Source organism: Salvelinus namaycush, chromosome 29, assembly GCF_016432855.1.
Source record: "Salvelinus namaycush isolate Seneca chromosome 29, SaNama_1.0, whole genome shotgun sequence".
NCBI lineage: Eukaryota > Metazoa > Chordata > Actinopteri > Salmoniformes > Salmonidae > Salvelinus > Salvelinus namaycush.
Window position 1 is genome coordinate 37,679,596 of NC_052335.1, and position 27,356 is coordinate 37,706,951.

The 27,356-nt window shown below is 46.0% G+C and overlaps 1 protein-coding gene across 1 annotated transcript in view; it reads right to left on the bottom strand.

The window, feature by feature from the left end:
• The window catches only part of LOC120024274 (fibronectin type III domain-containing protein 4-like), an 80,523-nt gene that overhangs the window by 40,612 nt on the left and 12,555 nt on the right, over positions 1–27,356 (bottom strand). The window contains exon 2 of the mRNA XM_038968470.1: positions 2,251–2,366. Coding sequence (XP_038824398.1) covers positions 2,251–2,366 — 116 coding nt within the window. The remainder of the gene's footprint in view (positions 1–2,250; positions 2,367–27,356) is intronic.

The window sequence follows — 27,356 nt, forward strand, 5'->3', positions numbered from 1 at the left end:
AGGCCTACTACTACTACTTACACAGAGCATCACTCACAGAGCATACAGCTACTACTACTACTCAGGATGCACAGTGAGTATGTTTAAACATCATTATGCGTAGGTAGTTCCACTATTCTAAACATTCTCAAAGCTATCCCACCTGAAAATGTTTCTCTGGCAGCTGTGGATATTAACCCTGGAACCGTCTATCTCCTGACAAATCAAACACGTTGACCTTTATTTACATTCTTAGCTGGTGGCGGGGCAGAGTCAAACCTTCCTTCGTGGTCATTTATATTAGCATGTGAACCAAGCCTTAGGTATTGCTAAGAAATAGTGAAAATGTTAATGCCTACAGTGCAATATCCATCCACATGATGCATGGAATGGTTGTTCTTCTCTGTATCTATTCTCTCATTGTAGTTGATACCATCATTTGAATGTTTAACTAATGCTTTGTTGCATTTTTATCACAGTGAATATTGGGTCTGAATATGTCATACAATAGTGTAGGAATGTTCATCTCATCTGATGCTGGTAACAACTGGAAACAGGTGAATTTAGACTGAATTTTTGTGGGTGAAATCTAAAGCATTCTAGTCATATAATCGAATATTGTATTTTGGAGAATATTTTGCTGTCTCCTGCCTTATGATCATGAGCTGTTTTGAAACTCTTTGGAAACTTCTCAGACCCCTTGACACAATTTGTTAAGTTACATAAGTTAAATAAAAAAAATCCTTAGCAATCTAAACACAATACCCCATAATGACATGTCAAAAATAGTTTTTTAGAAATGTTTGCTACTTTACAACAAAAAAATGAAAATAGCTGTGCAGCGACGCTCTCCATCCAACCTGACAGAGCTTGAGAGGATCTGCAGAGAACAATGGGAGAAACTCCCCAAGTACAGGTGTGCCAAGCTAGTAGCGTCATACCCAAGAAGACTCGAGGCTGTAATCGCTGCCAAAGGTGCTTCAACAAAGTACTGAGTTAAAGGTCTGAATACTTATATAAAATGTGATATTTCAGTATTTTAGTTGTAATGAATAAAGCTCTGACTAAGGCCGTGAGGCCGATACGTAAAGCTTATTAATGATCAGTGTAACGGCTTTCTTCCTGGGATGAAGGAGAGGACCAAAATGCAGCGCGGTTATTGTTCAACATGTTTAATAAGATGATAAACGATGAACATTTACAAATAACAAAATAACAAACGTGAAAGCCGAGACAGTCCTATCTGGTGCAGAACACAAACACAGAGACAGTAAACAACCACCCACAATCCCCAACACAAAACAAGCCACCTATATATGATTCTCAATCAGGGACAACGATTGACAGCTGTCTCTGATTGAGAACCATATTAGGCTGGACACAGAAACAGACTAACTAGACACACAACATAGAATTCCCACCCAGCTCACGTCCTGACCAACACTAAACAAGCAAAACACATAAGAACTCTGGTCAGGACGTTACAATCAGTGACACTATCAAGAGCAGTTTCCTTTTTCCTTCATCTTGTTCAACTGTCACCTGCAAAACAGATTGCTCAGATGTGCGAGTGCTTTTTTAAAAATGTTTTGAGTTGTAATGAATTTGCAAACGTTTCGAAAAACCAGTTTTTGCTTTGTCATTATCGGGGGTATTGTGTGTAGATTGATACAACAACAAAAAAAGTTGGAATAAGGCTGTAACGTAACAAAATGTGTAAAAAGTCAAGGGGTCTGAATACTTTCCGCCCCTGCCATGCATAGTCCCATGGGATGTTGGCTATCAACAACAAGGCAACTCCTATGACTAATTGGGAATGGGAACGCAAGCGTAGGATTGATCACCCTGTCGCTGGCCGCCTTTGGGGAGGGTGTATAGTGTGAAAGGCCGAAACACCCTAGGAACCAAAGGTACACTACTGACGATGCGCTCCCCAAATTTCACCAGGCTCACAGTTCATGAACTCTTGGAAGTGCTTGCACAAAGGATAGTAACATCTCATCCTGTGTTCTTGGAATCCGAATGCGACAGTAGTAAACATGCACCGTATATACGTCTGTATTTACCTTAATACACATCAGACATTTAGCACATCAAATACTGATGTAAACAGAAACCTCTACAACAATGACATTTACTAAATAAACATCTTTAACAGTGGAATTCACTTAGCAAACTAAACCTTTACCCAAGAGTCTCATCCACCCATTACGTTTGTATCTATTTTGTCAACGAGACCACTAGGCTAGATAGTAACTAGATAGTAGTAACCTGCTGTGAAATGGAGAAGCCGATGATGACGTCACCCTCAGGTATCTCCCAGGAGACCGTGGCTGAGTCGGCCCTCAGGTGCATCACGGACACGTTGACGGGAGCAGGGGGACGGTCTGACGAGAGAGAAACAACAACTTGTTAGGGGGTAAAAAGTACATTACGGTAAGTCTCTGAAAGGAAAGGAGATTTTTTGTTTTGTTTAGTTAGTTTCCAGGTGGGATGACCGACAGAGAGGTGGTCTGAGGAGAGAGGAACAACAACTTATAAGGGGTGAGTATACAGAAGTAAAGAAATGTTTTGGTTTGCATCTAAGGTGCCAGGGGGTCTGACTGATCGTTTGTATAGGTGCCAGGCGGTGTGACTGACCGTTTGTATAGGCGCCAGGGGGTGTGACTGACCGTTTGTATAGGCGCCAGGGGGTGTGACTGACCGTTTGTATAGGTGCCAGGCGGTGTGACTGACCGTTTGTATAGGCGCCAGGGGGTGTGACTGACCGTTTGTATAGGTGCCAGGCGGTGTGACTGACCGTTTGTATAGGCGCCAGGGGGTCTGACTGATCGTTTGTATAGGTGCCAGGCGGTGTGACTGACCGTTTGTATAGGCGCCAGGGGGTGTGACTGATCGTTTGTATAGGTGCCAGGTGGTGTGACTGACCGTTTGTATAGGCGCCAGGGGGTGTGACTGATCGTTTGTATAGGTGCCAGGCGGTGTGACTGACCGTTTGTATAGGCGCCAGGGGGTGTGACTGACCGTTTGTATAGGTGCCAGGCGGTGTGACTGACCGTTTGTATAGGCGCCAGGGGGTCTGACTGATCGTTTGTATAGGTGCCAGGCGGTGTGACTGACCGTTTGTATAGGCGCCAGGGGGTCTGACTGACCGTTTGTATAGGTGCCAGGCGGTGTGACTGACCGTTTGTATAGGCGCCAGGGGGTGTGACTGACCCTTTTTATAGCTGCCAGGGGGTGTGACTGACTGTTTGTATAGGTGCCAGGGGGTGTGACTGACTGTTTATTTTGGTGCCAGGCGGTGTGACTGACCGTTTGTATACAGTGCCAGGCGGTGTGACTGACCGTTTGTATAGCTGCCAGTGGGTGTGACTGATCGTTTTTATAAGTGCCAGGGGGTGTGACTGACCGTTTGTATAGCTGCCAGGCGGTGTGACTGACCGTTTGTATAGCTGCCAGGCGGTGTGACTGACCGTTTGTATAGGTGCCAGGCGGTGTGACTGATCGTTTGTATAGGCGCCAGGGGGTCTGACTGATCGTTTGTATAGGCGCCAGGGGGTCTGACTGATCGTTTGTATAGGTGCCAGGCGGTGTGACTGACCGTTTGTATAGGCGCCAGGGGGTCTGACTGATCGTTTGTATAGGCGCCAGGGGGTCTGACTGATCGTTTGTATAGGCGCCAGGGGGTCTGACTGATCGTTTGTATAGCTGCCAGGGGATGTGACTGACTGTTTGTATAGGTGCCAGGCGGTGTGACTGACCGTTTGTATAGGCGCCAGGGGGTGTGACTGACCGTTTGTATAGGCGCCAGGGGGTCTGACTGATCGTTTGTATAGGTGCCAGGCGGTGTGACTGACCGTTTGTATAGGCACAAGGGGGTGTGACTGATCGTTTGTATAGGTGCCAGGCGGTGTGACTGACCGTTTGTATAGGCGCCAGGGGGTGTGACTAACCGTTTGTATAGGTGCCAGGCGGTGTGACTGACCGTTTGTATAGGCGCCAGGGGGTCTGACTGATCGTTTGTATAGGTGCCAGGCGGTGTGACTGACCGTTTGTATAGGCGCCAGGGGGTCTGACTGACCGTTTGTATAGGTGCCAGGCGGTGTGACTGACCGTTTGTATAGGCGCCAGGGGGTGTGACTGACCCTTTTTATAGCTGCCAGGGGGTGTGACTGACTGTTTGTATAGGTGCCAGGGGGTGTGACTGATCGTTTATATAAGTGCCAGGGGGTGTGACTGACCGTTTGTATAGCTGCCAGGCGGTGTGACTGACCGTTTGTATAGCTGCCAGGCGGTGTGACTGACCGTTTGTATAGGTGCCAGGCGGTGTGACTGATCGTTTGTATAGGCGCCAGGGGGTCTGACTGATCGTTTGTATAGGCGCCAGGGGGTCTGACTGATCGTTTGTATAGGTGCCAGGCGGTGTGACTGACCGTTTGTATAGGCGCCAGGGGGTCTGACTGATCGTTTGTATAGGCGCCAGGGGGTCTGACTGATCGTTTGTATAGGCGCCAGGGGGTCTGACTGATCGTTTGTATAGCTGCCAGGGGATGTGACTGACTGTTTGTATAGGTGCCAGGCGGTGTGACTGACCGTTTGTATAGGCGCCAGGGGGTGTGACTGACCGTTTGTATAGGTGCCAGGCGGTGTGACTGACCGTTTGTATAGGCGCCAGGGGGTGTGACTGACCCTTTTTATAGCTGCCAGGGGATGTGACTGACCGTTTTTATAGGTGCCAGGCGGTGTGACTGACCCTTTTTATAGCTGCCAGGGGGTGTGACTGACTGTTTGTATAGGTGCCAGGGGGTGTGACTGACCGTTTGTATAGGTGCCAGGCGGTGTGACTGACCGTTTGTATACAGTGCCAGGCGGTGTGACTGACCGTTTGTATAGCTGCCAGGGGATGTGACTGACTGTTTGTATAGGTGCCAGGCGGTGTGACTGACCGTTTGTATAGGTGCCAGGCGGTGTGACTGACCGTTTGTATAGCTGCCAGGGGGTGTGACTGACTGTTTGTATAGGTGCCAGGCGGTATGACTGACCGTTTGTATACAGTCCCCTTCACTTCTTCCACATTTTGTCACGTTACAGCCATCGAACAACCCCATGGCAACAACCCCATGGCAACAACCCCATGGCAACAACCCCATGGCAACAACCCCATGGCATGATCAGATGATGAAAAAACACACCAATCTTTTTATATAAAGTTATTTAAACAATAAAATAAGGTATAAAATGGGGGAAAAAGTACATTACGGTAAGTCTCTGAAAGGAAAGGAGATTTTTTGTTTTGTTTAGTTAGTTTCCAGGTGGGATGACCGACAGAGAGGTGGTCTGAGGAGAGAGGAACAACAACTTATAAGGGGTGAGTATACAGAAGTAAAGAAATGTTTTGGTTTGCATCTAAGGTGCCAGGGGGTCTGACTGATTGTTTGTATAGGTGCCAGGCGGTGTGACTGACCGTTTGTATAGGCTCCAGGGGGTGTGACTGATCGTTTGTATAGGTGCCAGGCGGTGTGACTGACCGTTTGTATAGGTGCCAGGCGGTGTGACTGACCGTTTGTATAGGCGCCAGGGGGTCTGACTGATCGTTTGTATAGGCGCCAGGGGGTGTGACTGACCGTTTGTATAGGTGCCAGGCGGTGTGACTGACCGTTTGTATAGGCGCCAGGGGGTCTGACTGATCGTTTGTATAGGTGCCAGGCGGTGTGACTGACCGTTTGTATAGGCGCCAGGGGGTCTGACTGACCGTTTGTATAGGTGCCAGGCGGTGTGACTGACCGTTTGTATAGGCGCCAGGGGGTGTGACTGACCCTTTTTATAGCTGCCAGGGGGTGTGACTGACTGTTTGTATAGGTGCCAGGGGGTGTGACTGACTGTTTATTTTGGTGCCAGGCGGTGTGACTGACCGTTTGTATACAGTGCCAGGCGGTGTGACTGACCGTTTGTATAGCTGCCAGTGGGTGTGACTGATCGTTTTTATAAGTGCCAGGGGGTGTGACTGACCGTTTGTATAGCTGCTAGGCGGTGTGACTGACCGTTTGTATAGCTGCCAGGCGGTGTGACTGACCGTTTGTATAGGTGCCAGGCGGTGTGACTGACCGTTTGTATAGCTGCCAGGGGATGTGACTGACTGTTTGTATAGGTGCCAGGCGGTGTGACTGACCGTTTGTATAGCTGCCATGCGGTGTGACTGACCGTTTGTATAGCTGCCAGGGGGTGTGACTGACTGTTTGTATAGGTGCCAGGCGGTATGACTGACCGTTTGTATACAGTCCCCTTCACTTCTTCCACATTTTGTCACGTTACAGCCATCGAACAACCCCATGGCAACAACCCCATGGCAACAACCCCATGGCAACAACCCCATGGCAACAACCCCATGGCAACAACCCCATGGCATGATCAGATGATGAAAAAACACACCAATCTTTTTTTATAAAGTTATTTAAACAATAAAATAAGGTATAAAATGAGGGAAGGAGGCTGGAGGACTGACTGACTGTCACTACACCCTTTAGGAGGACTACACTGACTGTCACTACACCCTTTAGGAGGACTACACCCTGTCACTACACCCTTTAGGAGGACTACACCCTGTCACTACACCCTTTAGGAGGACTACACCCTGTCACTACACCCTTTAGGAGGACTGACTGACTGACTACACCCTGTCACGACACCCTTTAGGAGGACTACACCCTGTCACTACACCCTTTAGGAGGACTACACCCTGTCACTACACCCTTTAGGAGGACTACACTGACTGACTTTGCCCTGTCACTACACCCTTTATTTTTGAACACAAACCTAATGGATTTTGGGCTTGTGACACTGCGGCAGACTATGCCAATGTGAGAAAAACGGAAAAAGAAAAATGGGTGTTTTGAGAAATATGGAAAGGGGGGGGGGGTCCAAGTCTATTTATGTGAGAAAATAATGGAAAAGAGAGCTTTTTAAGTAGCTATCAGCTAGCTGCACGATATGGCAAAAAGTATCAGCAAGCATTGACAGATAACGTAATTGAAAACGTCAAAATTATTACGGAATCCAACTACCTTTAGCAGAATGCAATTAGTTATTGTCAATAGTAATTGGATATTCATTGATATTAGCAATATGTGTTGCATTTAGGGCGCTTTTAGGAAATTGATAAGGCAGGCAAACCTTTAATAAAGTTATCCTGAGCCACACGAGAGGTTGATGACATGAGAGGAGGAAAATGAAAGGAGAAAATGAAGGTGAAATTGGGTAATCCCTCCCTTTCTCCTTCTCCTTCTCCATCTCCCTCCCTCCCTCCCTCCCTCCCTCCCTCCCTCCCTCCCTCCCTCCCTCCCTCCCTCTTTCTTATCTCCAGGTACAATCGATACTGGCCTCCCTGTTCTGTTCTGTTCTGCCACCAAGGTGACCGATGACACACAGTATCAGAAAGAAAATCAATTCCAACCAATGACAGATACGGTAGAATGTCATCAGGACAGGGGTCCAGCGATCACTCCAAGAGTGAGGAGACTACCTTCCCAAATGGCGGTTAAGATATCGTTTAGGACCTTGAGCGTTGCTGAGGTGCACCCATGACCAGCTCTGAAACCAGATTGCATAGCGGAGAAGGTATGGTGGGATTCGAAATGGTCGGTAATCTGTTTGTTGACTTGGCTTTCGAAGACCTTGGAAAGGCAGGGTAGGATAGATAAAGGTCTGTAGCAGTTTGGGTCAAGAGGATCCCCCCCTTTGAAGCAGCTGCTTTCAGACGGAATCTCAGATGACACGAAAGAGAGGATGAACAGGCTAGTAATAGGGGTGGCAACAATTTCAGCAGATAATTTTAGAAAGGAAGGGTCCAGATTATCTAGCCCGGCTGATTTGTAGGGGTCCAGATTTTGCAGCTCTTTCAGAACATCAGCTGACTGGATTTGGGAGAAGGAGAAATGGGGAAGGCTTGGGCGAGTAGCTGTGGGGGGTGCAGTGCTGTTGACCGGGGTAGGGTAGCCAGGTGGAAAGCATGGCCAGCCGTAGAAAAATGCTTATGGAAATTCTCAATTATAGTGGATTTGTCGGTGGTGACAGTGTTTCCTATCTTCAGTGCAGTGGGCAGCTGGGAGGAGATGTTCTTATTCTCCATGGACTTTACAGTGTCCCAGAACTTTTTGGGGTTTGTGTTGCAGGAAGCAAATTTCTGCTTGAAAAAGCTAGCCTTTTCTAACTGCCTGTGTATATTGGTTTCTCGCTTCCCTGAAAAGTTGCATATCACGGGGGCTGTTCGATGCTAATGCAGAACGCCATAGGATGTTTTTGTGTTGGTTAAAGGCAGTCAGGTCTGGAGAGAACCAAGGGCTATATCTGTTCCTGGTTCTAAATTTCTTGAATGGGGCATGCTTATTTAAGATGGTGAGGAAGGCATTTCAAAAAAATAACCAGGCATCCTCTACTGACGGGATGAGATCAATATCCTTCCAGGATACCCCGGCCAGGTCGGTTAGAAAGGCCTGATCGCTGAAGTGTTTCAGGGAGCGTTTGACAGTGTTGAGTGGAGGTCGTTTGACCGCTGACCCATTACGGATGCAGGCAATGAGGCAGTGATCGCTAAGATCTTGGTTGAAAACAGCAGAGGTATATTTAGAGGGCAAGTTGGTTAGGATGATATCTATGAGGGTGCCCGTGTTTACGGCTTTGGGGTGGTACCTGGTAGGTTCATTGATAATTTGTTTGAGATTGAGGGCATCAAGCTTAGATTGTAGGATGGCTGGGGTGTTAAGCATATTCCAGTTTAGGTCGCCTAGCAGCACGAGCTCTGAAGATAGATGGGGGGCAATCAGTTCACATATGGTGTCCAGAGCACAGCTGGGGGCAGAGGGTGGTCTATAGCAGGCGGCAACGGTGAGAGACTTGTTTTTAGAGAGGTGGATTTTTAAAAGTAGAAGTTCAAATTGTTTGGGAACAGACCTGGATAGTAGGACAGAACTCTGCAGGCTATCTTTGCAGTAGATTGCAACACCGCCCCCTTTGGCCGTTATATCTTGTCTGAAAATGTTGTAGTTAGGGATGAAAATGTCAGAATTTTTGGTGGTCTTCCTAAGCTATAAAATAGCTTCAAGGAATAATGTACAGACAAAGGTATGGTAGGATGTGAATACAGTGGAGGTAAACCTAGGTATTGAGTGATGATGAGAGAGATATTGTCTCAATGAGATATTGTCTCATTGAAACCAGGTGATGTCATCGCATGTGTGGGTGGTGGAACTGAAAGGTTGGATATGGTATAGTGAACAGGGCCAGAGGCTCTACAGTGAAATAAGCCAATAAACACTAACCAGAACAGCAATGGACAAGGCATATTGACATTAAGGAGAGGCATGTTTAGTCGAGTGATCGTAAGGGTCCAGTGAGTAGAGGTTGGTTGGGGTCACGGCGATTCAGACAGCTAGCCGGGCTATCGGTAGCAAGATAGCATAGGATGGAGGTCTGTTTTTGCCGCCTCGTGCGTTTCCGTCGGTAGATTAGTGGGGTTCCGTGTGGTAGAGGGGATCAATCCAATTGGCAAAATAGATAGTTATAGTGACCCAAGAAAAAATTATCCGATAGACTTATTCAGATAGCAGCCGAGAAGACAGCTAACGATTAGCGGGCCCCAGATGAGCGTTCAGGTAACGTCGCGACGGAGGTGCCAGTTGGATAACTCCCTCGGGCAGATAACGTCGGTAGTCAGTCGTGAAGGCCTGGTGGGGCTCCGCATTGGCAGTAAAACGGGTCCGGATAGGTGATTGTAGCCCAGGAATGGCTGATGGAACTCTTCAGCTGGCTAGCTCCGGAATAATTGATGTTTTCTCCGGGATCGACGTAAGCCAATAGACACACGGGTAGCAGCTAGCTAGCTGCGAAATACAGGTGTAAATGTCTCCTCTCTCCTCTTTCTCTCCTCACTCCTCTCTCCTCTCTTTCTCTCTCTCCATCTCCCCTCTCTCTCCTCTCTCTCTCCTCTCTCTATCTCTCTCTCTCTCTCCCCTCTCCTCTCTCTCTCCTCTCTCTCTCTCTCCTCCCTCTCTCTCCTCTCTCCTTTCTACTCTCCCAGAGCTTGCGGTTGAAATCCGGGGATATGGAGAAAAATAGGTCCGGTATGTTCTGGTCTGAGTCGCGTTGTACAAAACTGGCGATAGATTAACGAGCTAAAGGAATAGCTGATGACCACAAACCGTGGTTAGCTGAAATACTAACGTTAGCCAGTAAACTGGCTAGCTTCTGGGTAGCTTCTGGCTAGCTTCAGGTTAGCTTCTGGTTAGCTTCTGGCTAGCTTCTATTGTGGATTTTCAGATTTGAGGTAAATAATACTTTTTTTTTGTAATTGGTGAGGCGGGTTGCAGGAAAGCGTTTTGAAGTTGAGTTTTTGGAAAATAAAATATAGAAAAGATATGCAAAGAAAGGTGTAAATATATATATATATACGGGACACGACAAGACGAGGACAAAAGGACGTCTGACTGCTATGCCATCTTGGATGCAAGACAAGGGAATGGGAAAAGACTGTTAGACTGTTAAGACTGTTAAGGTATCTGTGTGTTTGTCTACCTAGTGGAGCCAATGCCTGGTGACTCACATGGGAAAGGACTGTTAAGGTATCTGTGTTGGGGGTGGGGGGTGGAGAGATATTGAGTGACATCATGGGGTCGCGGGGTCAGGTCTACCTCATTTTCCCATTTAATGAGAAGCTCCGATTGTAGATCAGTTGTGTTGGTGGGCGAAGATAGAAGAGATAGGAGGTGGGTTAACATAGATAGATGCTGACAGATGTATAGAGGGAAGGAGGGGGAGAGAGAGAGAGAGGAGAAAGGAGAGAGGAGAGAGAGATAGAGATGGAGAGAGAGAGGAGAGGAGAGGAGAGGAGAGGAGAGGAGAGGAGAGGAGAGGAGAGGAGAGATGAGAGATGAGAGAGAGAGAGAGAGAGAGAGAGAGAGAGAGAGAGAGAGAGAGAGAGAGAGAGAGAGAGAGAGAGAGAGAGAGAGAGAGAGAGAGAGAGAGGAGAGGAGAGGAGAGGAGAGGAGAGGAGAGGAGAGGAGAGGAGAGGAGAGGAGAGGAGGGGAGAGAGAGATAGAGAGGGGAGAGAGAGGGGGGAGAGAGAGGAGAGAGAGAGAGAGTAGAGAGAGGGGAGAGAGAGAGATAGGGAGGAGAGAGAGGAGAGAGAGAAAGAGAGGAGAAGGGAGAGAGAGAGAGTAGAAAGGAGAGAGGAGAGAGAGGAGAGAGAGGAGAGGGGAGAGAGAGAGAGATAGAGAGAGGAGAGAGAGAGGAGAAAGAGAGAGGAGAGAGGAGAGAGAGGGGAGATGGAGAGAGAGAGGAGAAGGGAGAGAGGAGAGAGATAGAGAGAGTAAAGAGAGGGGGAGAGAGGAGAAGGGAGAGAGGAGAGAGATAGAAAGAGGAGAAGGGCGAGAGGAGAGAGATAGAGAGAGAAAGAGAAGAGAGAGAGGGGGAGAGAGAGAGGTTGTGTCCCATCTACATACAAATGAACAGGTTGTGTCCCTCCAACTTGATAGTGTTCCAAAGCGCAGTATGGCATGTTAAAGCATCACATCAGACACATTCTGATGTGGACATGGTGTGATGTACAAAGGCGAACAAAAACATTTTGTTTTTGCATTTACAGAATCTGAAAAATATTCTCAGACTTCTTAGACAGTAACACAATGTTATCAAGTAGCAAAGAACCAAGAGGGAGACATTAATTCATGCCAATTACCAGACGCTTTTATCCAAAGCTTGTTTACATATGTGTGGTTCCGGGAAACGAGCCCACTGTCCTGCCTTCTTATAGACAGAGAGGTCCAGCCCACATTTTTATACAAACTAAAAGGTTGAGTCCTAAAATTGTCCCCTGTGATAAAACGTATTGCTGAATGGTAGACCGCGTCCAAGGAGCTCAAAGCCAAGGTTGCCACATGCATGTAAACAATATCACCAAAAGGCATGATTTATTTCGATATAAACAATCTTCCACATGTTACGAAAGACAACTTGTCATCAATCCAGACACCCAGGTACTGATATTGAGAAACGAGTTCAATTTGGGCTCCATTTATAGCGCAGATATGCAGGTCCTCAGGGTCAACATTTCGTGACCTAGAAAACAGCATGAGCTTGGTTTTACTTGAATTTAACGCTCATTTAAGATCTGTAAGTGATTTCTAAATTGAATCAAAGTCATGCTGAAGTCCATGAGGTGGCACAGTAACACGAAACTGTGTCATCTGCATAGAGATGAATGTTACAAGTATTAACAGTGTTTCCTATGTCATTAATATACAAGGTGAATAATAATGGACCCGAAATCGGACCCTGAGGAACACCTTTTTGAATCTCAAGAAATTCAGATTTAACCCCATCTGTCAAGATGGCCTGAGTTCTGTCACTAAGATAATTCTGATTTAACCCCATCTATCAAGATGGCCTGAGTTCTGTCACTAAGATAATTCTGATTTAACCCCATCTATCAAGATGGCCTGAGTTCTGTCACTAAGATAATTCTGATTTAACCCCATCTGTCAAGATGGCCTGAGTTCTGTCACTAAGATAATTCTGATTTAACCCCATCTATCAAGATGGCCTGAGTTATGTCACTAAGATAATTCTGATTTAACCCCATCTATCAAGATGGCCTGAGTTCTGTCACTAAGATAATTCTGATTTAACCCCATCTATCAAGATGGCCTGAGTTCTGTCACTAAGATAATTCTGATTTAACCCCATCTATCAAGATGGCCTGAGTTCTGTCGCTAAGATAATTCTGATTTAACCCCATCTATCAAGATGGCCTGAGTTCTGTCGCTAAAATAATTCTGATTTAACCCCATCTATCAAGATGGCCTGAGTTCTGTCACTAAGATAATTCTGATTTAACCCCATCTATCCAGATGGCCTGAGTTCTGTCACTAAGATAATTCTGATTTAACCCCATCTATCAAGATGGCCTGAGTTCTGTCGCTAAGATAATTCTGATTTAACCCCATCTATCCAGATGGCTTGAGTTCTGTCACTCTGTCACAAGGGAATTCAGATTTAACCACATCTGTCAAGATGGCCTGAGTCCTGTCACTAAGATAATTCTGAAACCATAAACAGGCCAACTCTTGATCATTTCTTCAGCAAACCAGAATGATCAACAGTGTCGAACGCCTTTTGACAGGTCAATAAACAATGCAGCACAGATCTTTTTAGCATCCAAGGTATTGACAAGATCATTAAAAACTAGCCTGACTGCTGTGGTAGTACTCTGCCCAGGCCTAAACCCTGATTGGTTTATATTAAAAATACAATTATCAGATAAAAAGGAACCAAGTTGCACATTAACCAAGAATTCTAGAATCTTAGCTAAAGAAGGTAGTCTTGAAATGGGGCGATAGTTGACAAGATAATTTGTATCCCCACCCTTATGAGGATTTCCATGCTTTTGGAATACTTCCTGATAGCAATGATAAATAAAAAAATGTGGGCTACTGAGCAATAAAGGGAGCTGCACAATTAAGCAGGCTCAGGAAACCCATTTTCATGAATCTCCCGACGAACAGTTCTTGTGCTGACGTTGCTTCCAGAGGCAGTTTGTGGCTCTGATTATGTATGCTGTGAATAAGTCCCTCTATAAAAATGTTTTTCTTTTTATTTATTTCACCTTTATTTAACCAGGTAGGCCAGTTGAGAACAAGTTCTCATTTACAACTGCGACCTGGCCAAGATAAAGCAAAGCAGTGCGACACAAACAACAACACAGAGTTACACATGGGAAAAACAAGCGTACAGTCAATAACACACACAAAAAAAATCTATATACAGTGAGTGCAAATGAGGTAAGATAAAGGAGGTAAGGCAATAAATACGCCATGGTGGCGAAGTAATTACAATATAGCAATTAAACACTGGAGTGATAGATGTGCAGAAGATGAATGTGCAAGTAGAGATACTGGGGTGCAAAGGAGCAACAAAATAATAATAAATAACAATATGGGGATGAGGTAGTTGGATGGGTTATTTACAGATGGGCTATGTACAGGTGCAGTGATCTGTCAGCTGATGCTTAAAGTTAGTGAGGGAGATATGAGTCTCCAGCTTCAGTGATTTTTGCAATTTGTTCCAGTCATTGGCAGCAGAGAACGGGAAGGAAATGCGGCCAAAGGAGGATTTGGCTTTGGGGGTGACCAGTGGAGCGCGTGCTACGGGTGGGTGCTGCTATGGTGACCAGTGAGTTGAGATAAGGCGGGGCTTTACCTAGCAGAGACTTGTAGATGACCTGGAGCCAGTGGGTTTGGCGACGAATATGAAGCGAGGGCCAGCCAACGAGAGTATACAGGTCGCAGTGGTGGGTGTTATATGGGGCTTTGGTGACAAAACGGATGGCACTGTGATAGACTGCATCCAATTTACTGAGTAGAGTGTTGGAGGCTATTTTGTAAATGACATCGTCGAAGTCGAGGATTGGTAGGATGATCAGTTTTACGAGCGTATGTTTGGCAGCATGAGTGAAGGAGGCTTTGTTGCGAAATAGGAAGCTGATTCTAGATTTAATTTTGGATTGGAGATGTTTAATGTGCGTCTGGAAGGAGAGTTTACAGTCTAACCAGACACCTAGGTATTTGTAGTTGTCCAGAACCGTCCAGAGTAGTGATGCTGGACGGGCGGGCAGGTGCGGGCAGCGATCGGTTGAAGAGCATGCATTTAGTTTTACTTGCATTTAAGAGCAGTTGGAGGCCACGGAAGTTGTATAGCATTGAAGCACGTCTGGAGGTTAGTTAACACAGTGTCCAAAGAAGGGCCAGAAGTATACAGAATGGTGTCGTCTGCGTAGAGGTGGATCAGAGAATCACCAGCAACAAGAGCGACATCATTGATGTTAACAGAGAAAAGGGTCGGCCCGAGAATTGAACCCTGTGGCACCCCCATAGAAACTGCCAGAGGTCCGGACAACAGTCCCTCCAATTTGACACACTGAACTCTGTCTGAGAAGTAGTTGGTGAACCAGGCGAGGCAGTCATTTGAGAAACCAAGGCTGTTGAGTCTGCTGATAAGAATGTGGTGATTGACAGAGTCGAAAGCCTTGGCCAGGTCGATGAATACAGCTGCACAGTATTGTCTTTTATCGATGATGGTTATGATATCGTTTAGGACCTTGAGCGTGGCTGAGGTGCACCCATGACCAGCTCGGAAACCAGATTGCATAGCGGAGAAGGTACGGTGGAATTCGAAATGTTTGTTAACTTGGCTTTCGAAGACCTTAGAATGGCAGGGTAGGATAGATATAGGTCTGTAACAGTTTGGGTCTAGAGTGTCTCCCCCTTTGAGGAGGGGGATGACCGCGGCAGCTTTCCAATCTTTGGGGATCTCAGACGATACGAAAGAGAGGTTGAACAAGCTAGTAATAGGGGTTGCAACAATTGCGGCCAATCATTTTAGAAAGAGAGGGTCCAGATTGTCTAGCCCAGCTGATTTGTAGGGGTCCAAATTTTGCAACTCTTTCGGGAACATCAGCTATGTGGATTTGGGTGAAGGAGAAATGGGGGAGGTTTGGGCAAGTTGCTGTGGGGGGTGCAGGGCTGTTGACCGGTGTAGGGGTAGCCAGGTGGAAAGCATGGCCAGCCATAGAAAAATGCTTATTGAAATTCTCAACTATCGTGGATTTATCGGTGATGACAGTGTTTCCTAGCCTCAGTGCAGTGGGCAGCTGGGAGGAGGTGCTCTAATCCTCCATGGACTTTGCAGTCCCAAAACCTTTTGGAGTTTGTGCTACAAGATGCAAATTTCTGTTTGAAAAAGCTAGCCTTTGCTTTCCTAACTGCCTGTGTGTATTGGTTCCTAACTTCCCTGAAAAGTTGCATATCACGGGGACTATTCAATGCAAGTGCAGTTCACCACAGGATGTTTTTGTGCTGGTCAAGGGCAGTCAGGTCTGGAGAGAACAAAGGGCTATATCTGTTACTAGTTCTACATTTTTTTGAATGGAGCATGCTTATTTAAGATGGTGAGGAAAGCACTTTTAAAGAATAACCAGGCATCCTCTACTGATGGAATGAGGTCAATATCCTTCCAGGATACCCGGGCCAGGTCGATTAGAAAGGCCTGCTCGCTGAAGTGTTTTAGGGAGTGTTTGACAGTCATGAGGGCTGGTCGTTGATGAGGCAGTGATCACTGAGATCCTGGTTGAAGACAGCAGAGGTGTATTTAGAGGGCAGGTTGGTCAGGATGATATCTATGAGGGTGCCCGTGTTTACGGCTTTGGGGTGGTACCTGGTAGGTTCATTGATAATTTGTGTGAGATTGATGGCATCTTCCTTTTATTGTAGGACGGCCGGGGTGTTAAGCATGTCCCGGTTTAGGTCACCTAACAGTACGAGCTCTGACAATAGATGGGGGGCAATCAATTCACATATGGTGTCCAGGGCACAGCTGGGGGCAGAAGGTGGTCTATAACAAGTGGCAACGGTGAGAGACTTGTTTCTGGAAAGATGGATTTTAGAAGTAGAAGCTCGAATTGAATCCACGTTGCTATTATCATTGACAGATACTTTACAATTGGTGAGTTGACAAATAACAGTAACCAAACCGAACAGTAAGTAATGATCAAATCAAATCTAATGTCATTTGTCACATGCGCCGAATACAACAGGTGTAGATCTTACAGTGAAATGCATAATTACAAGCCCTTAACCAACAATGCCTAGAAAAAAAAATAAGAAAATAGTCAATGTGCGGAGGACACCGGTTAGTCGAGGTAATTGAGGTAATATATACATGTAGGTAGAGTTATTAAAGGGACTATGCATGATGTGATTATAAACAGAGAAACAATGCTCCGATATTAGAAGCACATGAGATGTGGAAAATAATCCAATCGGATTCAGTCATATTATGTATCTACTTTGAACATTTATCAGACATAAGATATATATATATTTATATAGCAATGATTTTATAACCTTATCAGGCAGATGCTGTGTGAGTCTATTGCTCACTGTAGTGAATGAAAAGGGTGCGTCCCAAATGACCCCCTATTCCCTATGAGTCCTGTTGCGTACTATAAAAGGGTGACGTTTGGGACACAACCAAAAGAGGTACAATAGACGCACTGTCAGTCATATTTACAGGTTTCAGTGTCGTGCCGTCACCGTGACTACTATATACAGCATGCAGGTTTATAAAGTTCAGGGTGATGGATGTCTATCCCTGTCTATCCCCGTGTATCCCCTGTCTATCCCTGTCTATCTCCGTGTATCCCCTGTCTATCCCTGTCTATCCCCGTGTATCCCCTGTCTATCCCCTGTCTATCCCCTGTCTATCCCTGTCTATCCCTGTCTATCCCTGTGTATCCCCTGTCTATCCCTGTCTATCCCTGTCTATCCCCGTGTATCCCCTGTCTATCCCCTGTCTATCCCTGTCTATCCCTGTCTATCCCCTGTCTATCCCTGTCTATCCCCTGTCTATCCCCTGTCTATCCCCTGTCTATCCCTGTCTATCCCCTGTCTATCCCCGTCTATCCCCGTGTATCCCCTGTCTATCCCTGTCTATCCCTGTCTATCCCCGTGTATCCCCTGTCTATCCCTGTCTATCCCTGTCTATCCCTGTCTATCCCTTATCTATCCCTGTCTATCCCTGTCTATCCCTGTCTATCCCTTGTCTATCCCTGTCTATCCCTGTGTATCCCCTGTCTATCCCTGTCTATCCCTGTCTATCCCTGTCTATCCCTGTCTATCCCTTGTCTATCCCCTGTCTATCCCCTGTCTATCCCTGTCTATCCCCTGTCTATCCCCTGTCTATCCCTGTCTATCCCCGTCTATCCCCGTGTATCCCCTGTCTATCCCTGTCTATCCCTGTCTATCCATGTCTATCCCCTGTCTATCCCCGTGTATCCCCTGTCTATCCCTGTCTATCCCTGTCTATCCCTGTCTATCCCCGTGTATCCCGTCTATCCCTGTCTATCCCTGTCTATCCCCTGTCTATCCCTGTGTATCCCCTGTCTTTCCCCTGTCTATCCCTGTCTATCCCTGTCTATCCCTGTCTATCCCCGTGTTTCCCCTGACTATTCCTGTCTATCCCCTGTCTATCCCAGTGTATCCCCTGTCTATCCCCTGTCTATCCCTGTCTATCCCCGTGTATCCCCTGTCTATCCCCTGTCTATCCCTGTCTATCCCCTGTCTATCCCTGTCTATCCTCGTGTATCCCCTGTCTATCCCTGTCTATCCCTGTCTATCCCCTGTCTATCCCTGTCTATCCCTGTCTATCCCCTGTCTATCCCCGTCTATCCCTGTCTATCCCTGTCTATCCCTGTCTATCCCCGTCTATCCACGTCTATCACTGTCTATTCCCTGTCTATCCACGTCTATCCCCTGTCTATCCCCTGTCTATCCCCTGTCTATCCCTGTCTATCCCTGTCTATCCCTGTCTATCCCCTGTCTCTCCCCTGTCTATCCCTGTCTATCCCTGTCTATCCCCTGTCTATCCCTGTCTATCCCTGTCTATCCACGTCTATCCCTGTCTATCCCCTGTCTATCCCCTGTCTATCCCCTGTCTATCCCTGTCTATCCCTGTCTATCCCCGTGTATCCCCTGTCTATCCCTGTCTATCCCCGTCTATCCCCATGTATCCCCTGTCTATCCCTGTCTATCCCCGTCTATCCACGTCTATCACTGTCTATTCCCTGTCTATCCACGTCTATCCCTGTCTATCCCCTGTCTATCCCCTGTCTATCCCCTGTCTATCCCCTGTCTATCCCTGTCTATCCCTGTCTATCCCCGTGTATCCCCTGTCTATCCCTGTCTATCCCCGTCTATCCCCGTGTATCCCCTGTCAATCCCTGTCTATCCCCGTCTATCCCCGTGTATCCCCTGTCTATCCCTTTCTATCCCCTGTCTATCCCTGTCTATCCCCTGTCTATCCCTGTCTATCCCTGTCTATCCACGTCTATCCCTGTCTATCCCCTGTCTATCCCTGTCTATCCCTGTCTATCCCTGTCTATCCCTGTCTATCCCCTGTCTATCCCTGTCTATCCCTGTCTATCCCTGTCTATCCCCTGTCTATCCCTGTCTATCCCTGTCTATCCCCTGTCTATCCCCTGTCTATCCCTGTCTATCCCCTGTCTATCCCTGTCTATCCCTGTCTATTCCCTGTCTATCCCTGTCTATCCCCTGTCTATCCCTGTCTATCCCTGTCTATCCCCTGTCTATCCCTGTCTATCCCTGTCTATCCCTGTCTATCCCTGTCTATCCCCGTCTATCCACGTCTATCACTGTCTATCCACGTCTATCCCTGTCTATCCCCTGTCTATCCCCTGTCTATCCCTGTCTATCCCTGTCTATCCCCGTGTATCCCCTGTCTATCCCCGTCTATCCCCGTGTATCCCCTGTCTATCCCTGTCTATCCCCGTCTATCCCCGTCTATCCCCGTGTATCCCCTGTCTATCCCTTTCTATCCCCTGTCTATCCCCTGTCTATCCCCGTGTATCCCGTCTATCCCTGTCTATCCCTGTCTATCCCCTGTCTATCCCTGTGTATCCCCTGTCTTTCCCCTGTCTATCCCTGTCTATCCCTGTCTATCCCTGTCTATCCCTGTCTATCCCTGTGTATCCCTTGTCTATCCCCTGTCTATCCCCTGTCTATCCCTGTCTATCCCCTGTCTATCCCTGTCTATCCCCTGTCTATCCCCTGTCTATTTCTGTGTATCCCCTGTCTATCCCCTGTCTATCCCTGTCTATCCCTGTCTAGCCCTGTCTATCCCCTGTCTATCCCCTGTCTATCCCCTGTCTATCCCTGTCTATCCCTGTCTATCCCTGTCTAGCCCTGTCTGTCCCCTGTCTATCCCTGTCTAGCCCTGTCTATCCCCTGTCTATCCCCTGTCTATCCCCTGTCTATCCCTGTCTACCCCCTGTCTATCCCCTGTCTATCCCCTGTCTATCCCCTGTCTATCCCGGTCTATCCCTGTCTATCCCCTGTCTATTCCCTGTCTATCCCCTGTCTATCCCTGTCTAGCCCTGTCTATCCCCTGTCTATCCCCTGTCTATCCCTGTCTATCCCCTGTCTAGCCCTGTCTATCCCCTGTCTATCCCTGTCTAGCCCTGTCTATCCCCTGTCTATCCCCTGTCTATCCCCTGTCTATCCCTGTCTACCCCCTGTCTATCCCCTGTCTATCCCCGTGTATCCCCGTGTATCCCCTGTCTGTCCCCTGTCTATCCCCTGTCTATCCCTGTCTATCCCTGTCTATCCCTGTCTATCCCTGTCTAGCCCTGTCTATCCCTGTCTATCCCCGTGTATCCCCTGTCTATCCCCTCTCTATCCCTGTCTATCCCTGTCTATCCCTGTCTATCCCTGTCTATCCCTGTCTATCCCTGTCTATCCCCTGTCTATCCCTGTCTATCCCCTGTCTATCCCCTGTCTATCCCCTGTCTATCCCCTGTCTATCCCCTCTCTATCCCCTGTCTATCCCTGTCTATCCCTGTCTATCCCCGTGTATCCCGTCTATCCCTGTCTATCCCTGTCTATCCCCTGTCTATCCCTGTGTATCCCCTGTCTTTCCCCTGTCTATCCCTGTCTATCCCTGTCTATCCCTGTCTATCCCCTGTCTATCCCTGTGTATCCCTTGTCTATCCCCTGTCTATCCCCTGTCTATCCCTGTCTATCCCCTGTCTATCCCTGTGTATCCCTTGTCTATCCCCTGTCTATCCCCTGTCTATCCCTGTCTATCCCCTGTCTATCCCTGTCTATCCCCTGTCTATCCCCTGTCTATCCCCTGTCTATTTCTGTGTATCCCCTGTCTATCCCCTGTCTATCCCTGTCTATCCCTGTCTACCCTGTCTATCCCCTGTCTATCCCCTGTCTATCCCTGTCTATCCCTGTCTAGCCCTGTCTATCCCTGTCTATCCCTGTCTAGCCCTGTCTATCCCCTGTCTATCCCCTGTCTATCCCCTGTCTATCCCTGTCTACCCCCTGTCTATCCCCTGTCTATCCCCTGTCTATCCCTGTCTATCCCTGTCTATCCCCTGTCTATCCCTGTCTATCCCTGTCTATCCCCTGTCTATCCCCGTGTATCCCCTGTCTATCCCTGTCTATCCCTGTCTATCCCCTGTCTATCCCTGTCTATCCCTGTCTATCCCCTGTATCTCCCTGTCTATCCCCTGTCTATCCCCTGTCTATCCCTGTCTAGCCCTGTCTATCCCCTGTCTATCCCCTGTCTATCCCCTGTCTATCCCCCGTCTATCCCCTGTCTATCCCCGTGTATCCCCTGACTATCCCCTGTCTATCCCCTGTCTATCCCTGTCTATCCCTGTCTATCCCTGTCTAGCCCTGTCTATCCCTGTCTATCCCCGTGTATCCCCTGTCTATCCCCGTGTATCCCCTGTCTATCCCCTCTCTATCCCCTGTCTATCCCTGTCTATCCCTGTCTATCCCCTGTCTATCCCTGTCTATCCCCTGTCTATCCCTGTCTATCCCCTGTCTATCCCCTGTCTATCCCCTGTCTATCCCCTCTCTATCCCCTGTCTATCCCTGTCTATCCCTGTCTATCCCCTGTCTATCCCCTGTCTATCCCTGTCTATCCCCTGTCTATCCCCTGTCTATCCCCGTCTATCCCCGTCTATCCCCGTCTATCCCCGTCTATCCCTGTCTATTCCCTGTCTATCCCCTGTCTATCCCCTGTCTATCCCCTGTCTATCCCTATCTATCCCCTGTCTATCCCCTGTCTATCCCCTGTCTATCCCCTGTCTATCCCCTGTCTATCCCCTGTCTATCCCCGTCTAGCCCCGTCTAGCCCTGTCTATCCCTGTCTATTCCCTGTCTATCCACGTCTATCCCTGTCTAGCCCTGTCTATCCCTGTCTATCCCTGTCTATCCCTGTCTATCCCCTGTCTATCCCCTGTCTATCCCCGTGTATCCCCTGTCTATCCCCTGTCTATCCCTGTCTATCCCTGTCTAGCTCTGTCTAGCCCCTGTCTAGCCCCTGTCTAGCCCTGTCTATTCCCTGTCTATTCCCTGTCTATCCACGTCTATCCACGTCTATCCACGTCTATCCACGTCTATCCCCGTGTATCCCCTGTCTATCCCCTGTCTATCCCTGTCTATCCCTGTCTATCCCTGTCTATCCCTGTCTATCCCCTGTCTATCCCCTGTCTATCCCCGTGTATCCCCTGTCTATCCCCTGTCTATCCCCTGTCTATCCCTGTCTATCCCTGTCTAGCCCCTGTCTAGCCCCTGTCTAGCCCCTGTCTATGCCCTGTCTATCTTTCTCTGTCTGTCGAGGAAGAAGTCAGTTGGCCGGTCTGTCTGTAAGAAGCCGTCCTCTTTCAGTTGCTTGGTATCGAGAGGAATAGTGGATCTGTATATTGCAGTGGGAGCAGAGCCATATGGATGAATAGGGATCACTATGCGGCAGTGGGAGCACAGCCATATGGATGAATAGGGATCACTATGTGGCAGTGGCTGGCCAGCCAGGGACGATCCACGTCTGCTCTTGACTTGTCTCACTATGGCTAACGGAATACATCACCTTGAAACTACTCTAAAACTACTCTAAATCTTCTTCTGTGAACCCCGGCTTGTAATTCGGCCTTTTTTCTCCCCCATTGCTTTGATACTGTATATTTCTAAAATATAAACCCATGCTTTATTCTGTAGATGCGTTATAATAAGGTGTTCGGCAGAACCAAATAGAGCAACAGCTTTCAATTAACGTGTCACGAACGTCGTAATCCTCCTCGTCTGAGGAGGAGCAAGGATCGGACCAAAGCGCAGCGTGGTTTGAATACATACTTGAATTTATTTAACGAAGACGAAACGAAGAACACTTGACAAACTAAACAAAACAACAAACCGACGAACGTGATGCTAAAGCTAAACAGTGCAGACACAGGCAACTGATATAGACAATAACCCACAACCCACAATACAAAACAGGCTACCTAAATATGGTTCCCAATCAGAGACAACGCAAAACACCTGCCTCTGATTGAGAACCATATCAGGCCAAACTAGAAAACTCCACATAGAAACAGACAACATAGAACTGCCCACCCCAACTCACGCCCTGACCATACTAACTAAAGACAAAACAAAGGAAAATAAAGGTCAGAACGTGACATATCGGAGGAACGTCCCCGGTATTCTAACACCCAACAACATCCCAGGCCAAGTTTTGCCAGCTGTTGTTTTGTCTGGATAATAACACTGCTTACACATTTAGCCCCAATGCTAACAAATTCTGCATCAGCCTATCAAAGATCTTCATCTTTTTCTCCACAAACCAATGGCATTTCTTAAAATAGGTCAACTTGGATATATGTAAACCTCTAAATTCGAAGTTTACCTCTGTTCCCCTTCGCTTGGTCTATCAGAAGGGTAGGGTGAAAAAATTGCATGATCATCGCATAAATGACCAAATCTAACGTGTTCATCCTACATTATCAAATCTAACGTGTTCATCCTACATTATCAAATCTAACGTGTTCATCCTACATTACCAAATCTAATGTGTTCTCCTACATTACCAAATCTAACATGTTCTCCTACATTATCAAATCTAACGTGTTCATCCTACATTACCAAATCTAACATGTTCATCCTACATTACCAAATCTAACGTGTTCATCCTACATGACCAAATCTAACGTGTTCATCCTACATTACCAAATCTAACGTGTTCTCCTACATTACCAAATCTAACGTGTTCATCCTACATTACCAAATCTAACGTGTTCTCCTACATTACCAAATCTAACGTGTTCATCCTACATTACCAAATCTAACGTGTTCATCCTACATTACCAAATCTAACGTGTTCATCCTACATTACCAAATCTAATGTGTTCTCCTACATGACCAAATCTAACGTGTTCATCCTACATTACCAAATCTAACGTGTTCATCCTACATTACCAAATCTAACGTGTTCTCCTACATTACCAAATCTAACGTGTTCATCCTACATTACCAAATCTAACGTGTTCATCCTACATTACCAAATCTAAAGTGTTCATCCTACATTACCAAATCTAACGTGTTCCAAAATTGCTTTCCTTGTCAAACTTGTCAAATAACTGTCATGTAACCATCACTGCTTTCCTTATAAACTTGTCAAATAATATAACCAATCAAATCACATTTTGGCGAAGTGAAATGAAAAAAATAATTTATTTCTAAAAATACTAGAAAAAAAACCCTGAAAAGTGGTGCGTGTATATGTATTCACCCCCTTTGCTATGAAGCCTCTAAATAAGATCTGGTGCAACCAATTACGTTCAGAAGTCACATAATTAGTTTAATAAAGTCCACCTGTGTGCAATCTAAGTGTCACATGATCTGTCACATGATCTCAGTATATATACACCTGTTCTGAAGGGACCCAGAGTCTGCAACACCACTAAGCAAGCGGCACCATGAAGACCAAGGAGCTCTCCAAACAGGTCAGGGACAAAGTTGTGGAGAAGTACAGATCAGGGTTGGGTTATAAAAAAATATCAGAAACTTTGAACATCCCACGGAGCACCATTTAGATCAATTATTAAAAAAAATGGAAAGAATATGTCACCACAACAAACCTGCCAAGAGAGGGCTGCCCACCAAAACTCACAGACCAGGCAAGGAGGGCATTAATCAGAGAGGCAACAAAGAGACCAAAGATAACCCTGAAGGAGCTGCAAAACTCCACAGAGGAGATTGTAGTATCTGTCCATAGGACCACAGAGCTGGGCTTTACGGAAGAGTGGCCAGAAAAAAGCCATTGTAATATAACCCATGTAATTTAACCCATTGTAATATGACCCATGTAATACAACCCATGTAATATAACCCATGTAATATAACCCATTGTAATATAACCCATGTAATTTAACCCATGTAATATACCCATTGTAATATAACCCATGTAATAAAACCCATGTAATATAACCCATGTAATATAATCCATGTAATATAACCCATGTAATTTCACCCATGTAATATAACCCATTGTAATATAACCCATGTAATATAACCCATGTAATATAACCCATGTAATATAACCCATGTAATATAACCCATTGTAATATAACCCTTGTAATATAACCCATGTAATATAACCCATGTAATATAACCCATGTAATATAACCCATGTAATATAAGCCATTGTAATATAACCCATGTAATATAACCCATGTATTATAACCCATTGTAATATAACCCATTGTAATATAACCCATGTACTATAACTCATGTAATACAACCCATTGTAATATAACCCATGTAATATAACCCATGTAATGTAACCCATTGTAATATAACCCATTGTAATATAACCCATGTAATATAACCCATGTAATATAACCCATGTAATTTTACCCATGTAATTTAACCCATGTAATGTAACCCATGTAATATAACCCATGTAATATAACCCATTGTAATATAACACATGTAATATAACCCATGTAGTATAACCCATTGTAATATAACCCATGTAATATAACCCGTGTAATATCACCCGTGTAATATAACCCATTGTAATATAACCCATGTAATATAACCCATGTAATATAACCCATTGTAATATAACCCATGTAATATAACCCATTGTAATATAACCCATGTAATATAACCCATGTAATATAACCCATTGTAATATAATCCATGTAATACAACCCATGTAATATAACCCATTGTAATATAACCCATGTAATATAACCCATGTAATATAACCCGTTGTAATATAACCCATGTAATATAACCCATGTAATATAACCCATGTAATATAACCCATTTAATTTAACCCATGTAATATAACCCATTGTAATATAACCCATGTAATATAACCAATTTAATTTAACCCATGTAATATAACCCATTGTAATATAACCCCTGGTAATACAACCCATGTAATACAACCCATGTAATACAACCCATGTAATTTAACCCATGTAATATAACCCATTGTAATATAACCCATGTAATATAACCCATGGTATGGCCATAGTAAAGATTCAAACCCTTGTCACAATCTCCAACAATGGAGCTAGTCGCCCAACACAGAGAGCAATTTGACCAGTCAGTCAAATACACCTGATGTCGTTGCTTTGATTATCAGAATGTGCTTTTGAACTTCTGTTTAAGGACGCTTCAATGAACAAGTGTTGGAACACGTCCAACTACGTCAACGATTTTTAATTGGCTGATACAGAATTTGTTACAATAAATAATTTACAGGCACCTGGTGAGGTTAGCATAGGGCTAAATGTGTAAGCTTATGTAATGGGAACAGCTAAGATGTAGCCTTTAATCGCGTAGCAACTACGCCAACTTAACCTTCAACTTCTAATGTTCGCAAGTATGTGATTACCGTAGTATGTACATTAGATAATGGTTGTTGTTTTGGTTGGAAAGCACCTTGAGGATACCTGACAGTGTCTGCAACATTCTCAATCCAATGCAGGTGACACCACAACATTCTCAATCCAATGCAGGTGACACCACAACACCACAACATTCTCAATCCAATGCAGGTGACACCACAACATTCCCAATCCAATGCAGGTGACACCACAACACCACAACATTCCCAATCCAATGCAGGTGACACCACAACACCACAACATTCTCAATCCAATGCAGGTGACACCACAACACCACAACATTCTCAATCCAATGCAGGTGACACCACAACATTCTCAATCCAATGCAGGTGACACCACAACTCCACAGCATTCTCAATCCAATGCAGGTGACACCACAACACCACAACATTCTCAATCCAATGCAGGTGACACCACAACACCACAACATTCCCAATCCAATGCAGGTGACACCACAACACCACAACATTCCCAATCCAATGCAGGTGACACCACAACACCACAACATTCTCAATCCAATGCAGGTGACACCACAACATTCTCAATCCAATGCAGGTGACACCACAACACCACAACATTCCCAATCCAATCCAGGTGACACCACAACACCACAACATTCCCAATCCAATGCAGGTGACACCACAACACCACAACATTCTCAATCCAATGCAGGTGACACCACAACATTCTCAATCCAATGCAGGTGACACCACAACACCACAACATTCCCAATCCAATCCAGGTGACACCACAACACCACAACATTCCCAATCCAATGCAGGTGACACCACAACACCACAACATTCTGAATCCAATGCAGGTGACACCACAACATTCTCAATCCAATGCAGGTGACACCACACCACCACAACATTCCCAATCCAATGCAGGTGACACCACAACACCACAACATTCTGAATCCAATGCAGGTGACACCACAACACCACAACATTCCCAATCCAATGCAGGTGACACCACAACATTCTCAATCCAATGCAGGTGACACCACAACACCACAACATTCCCAATCCAATGCAGGTGA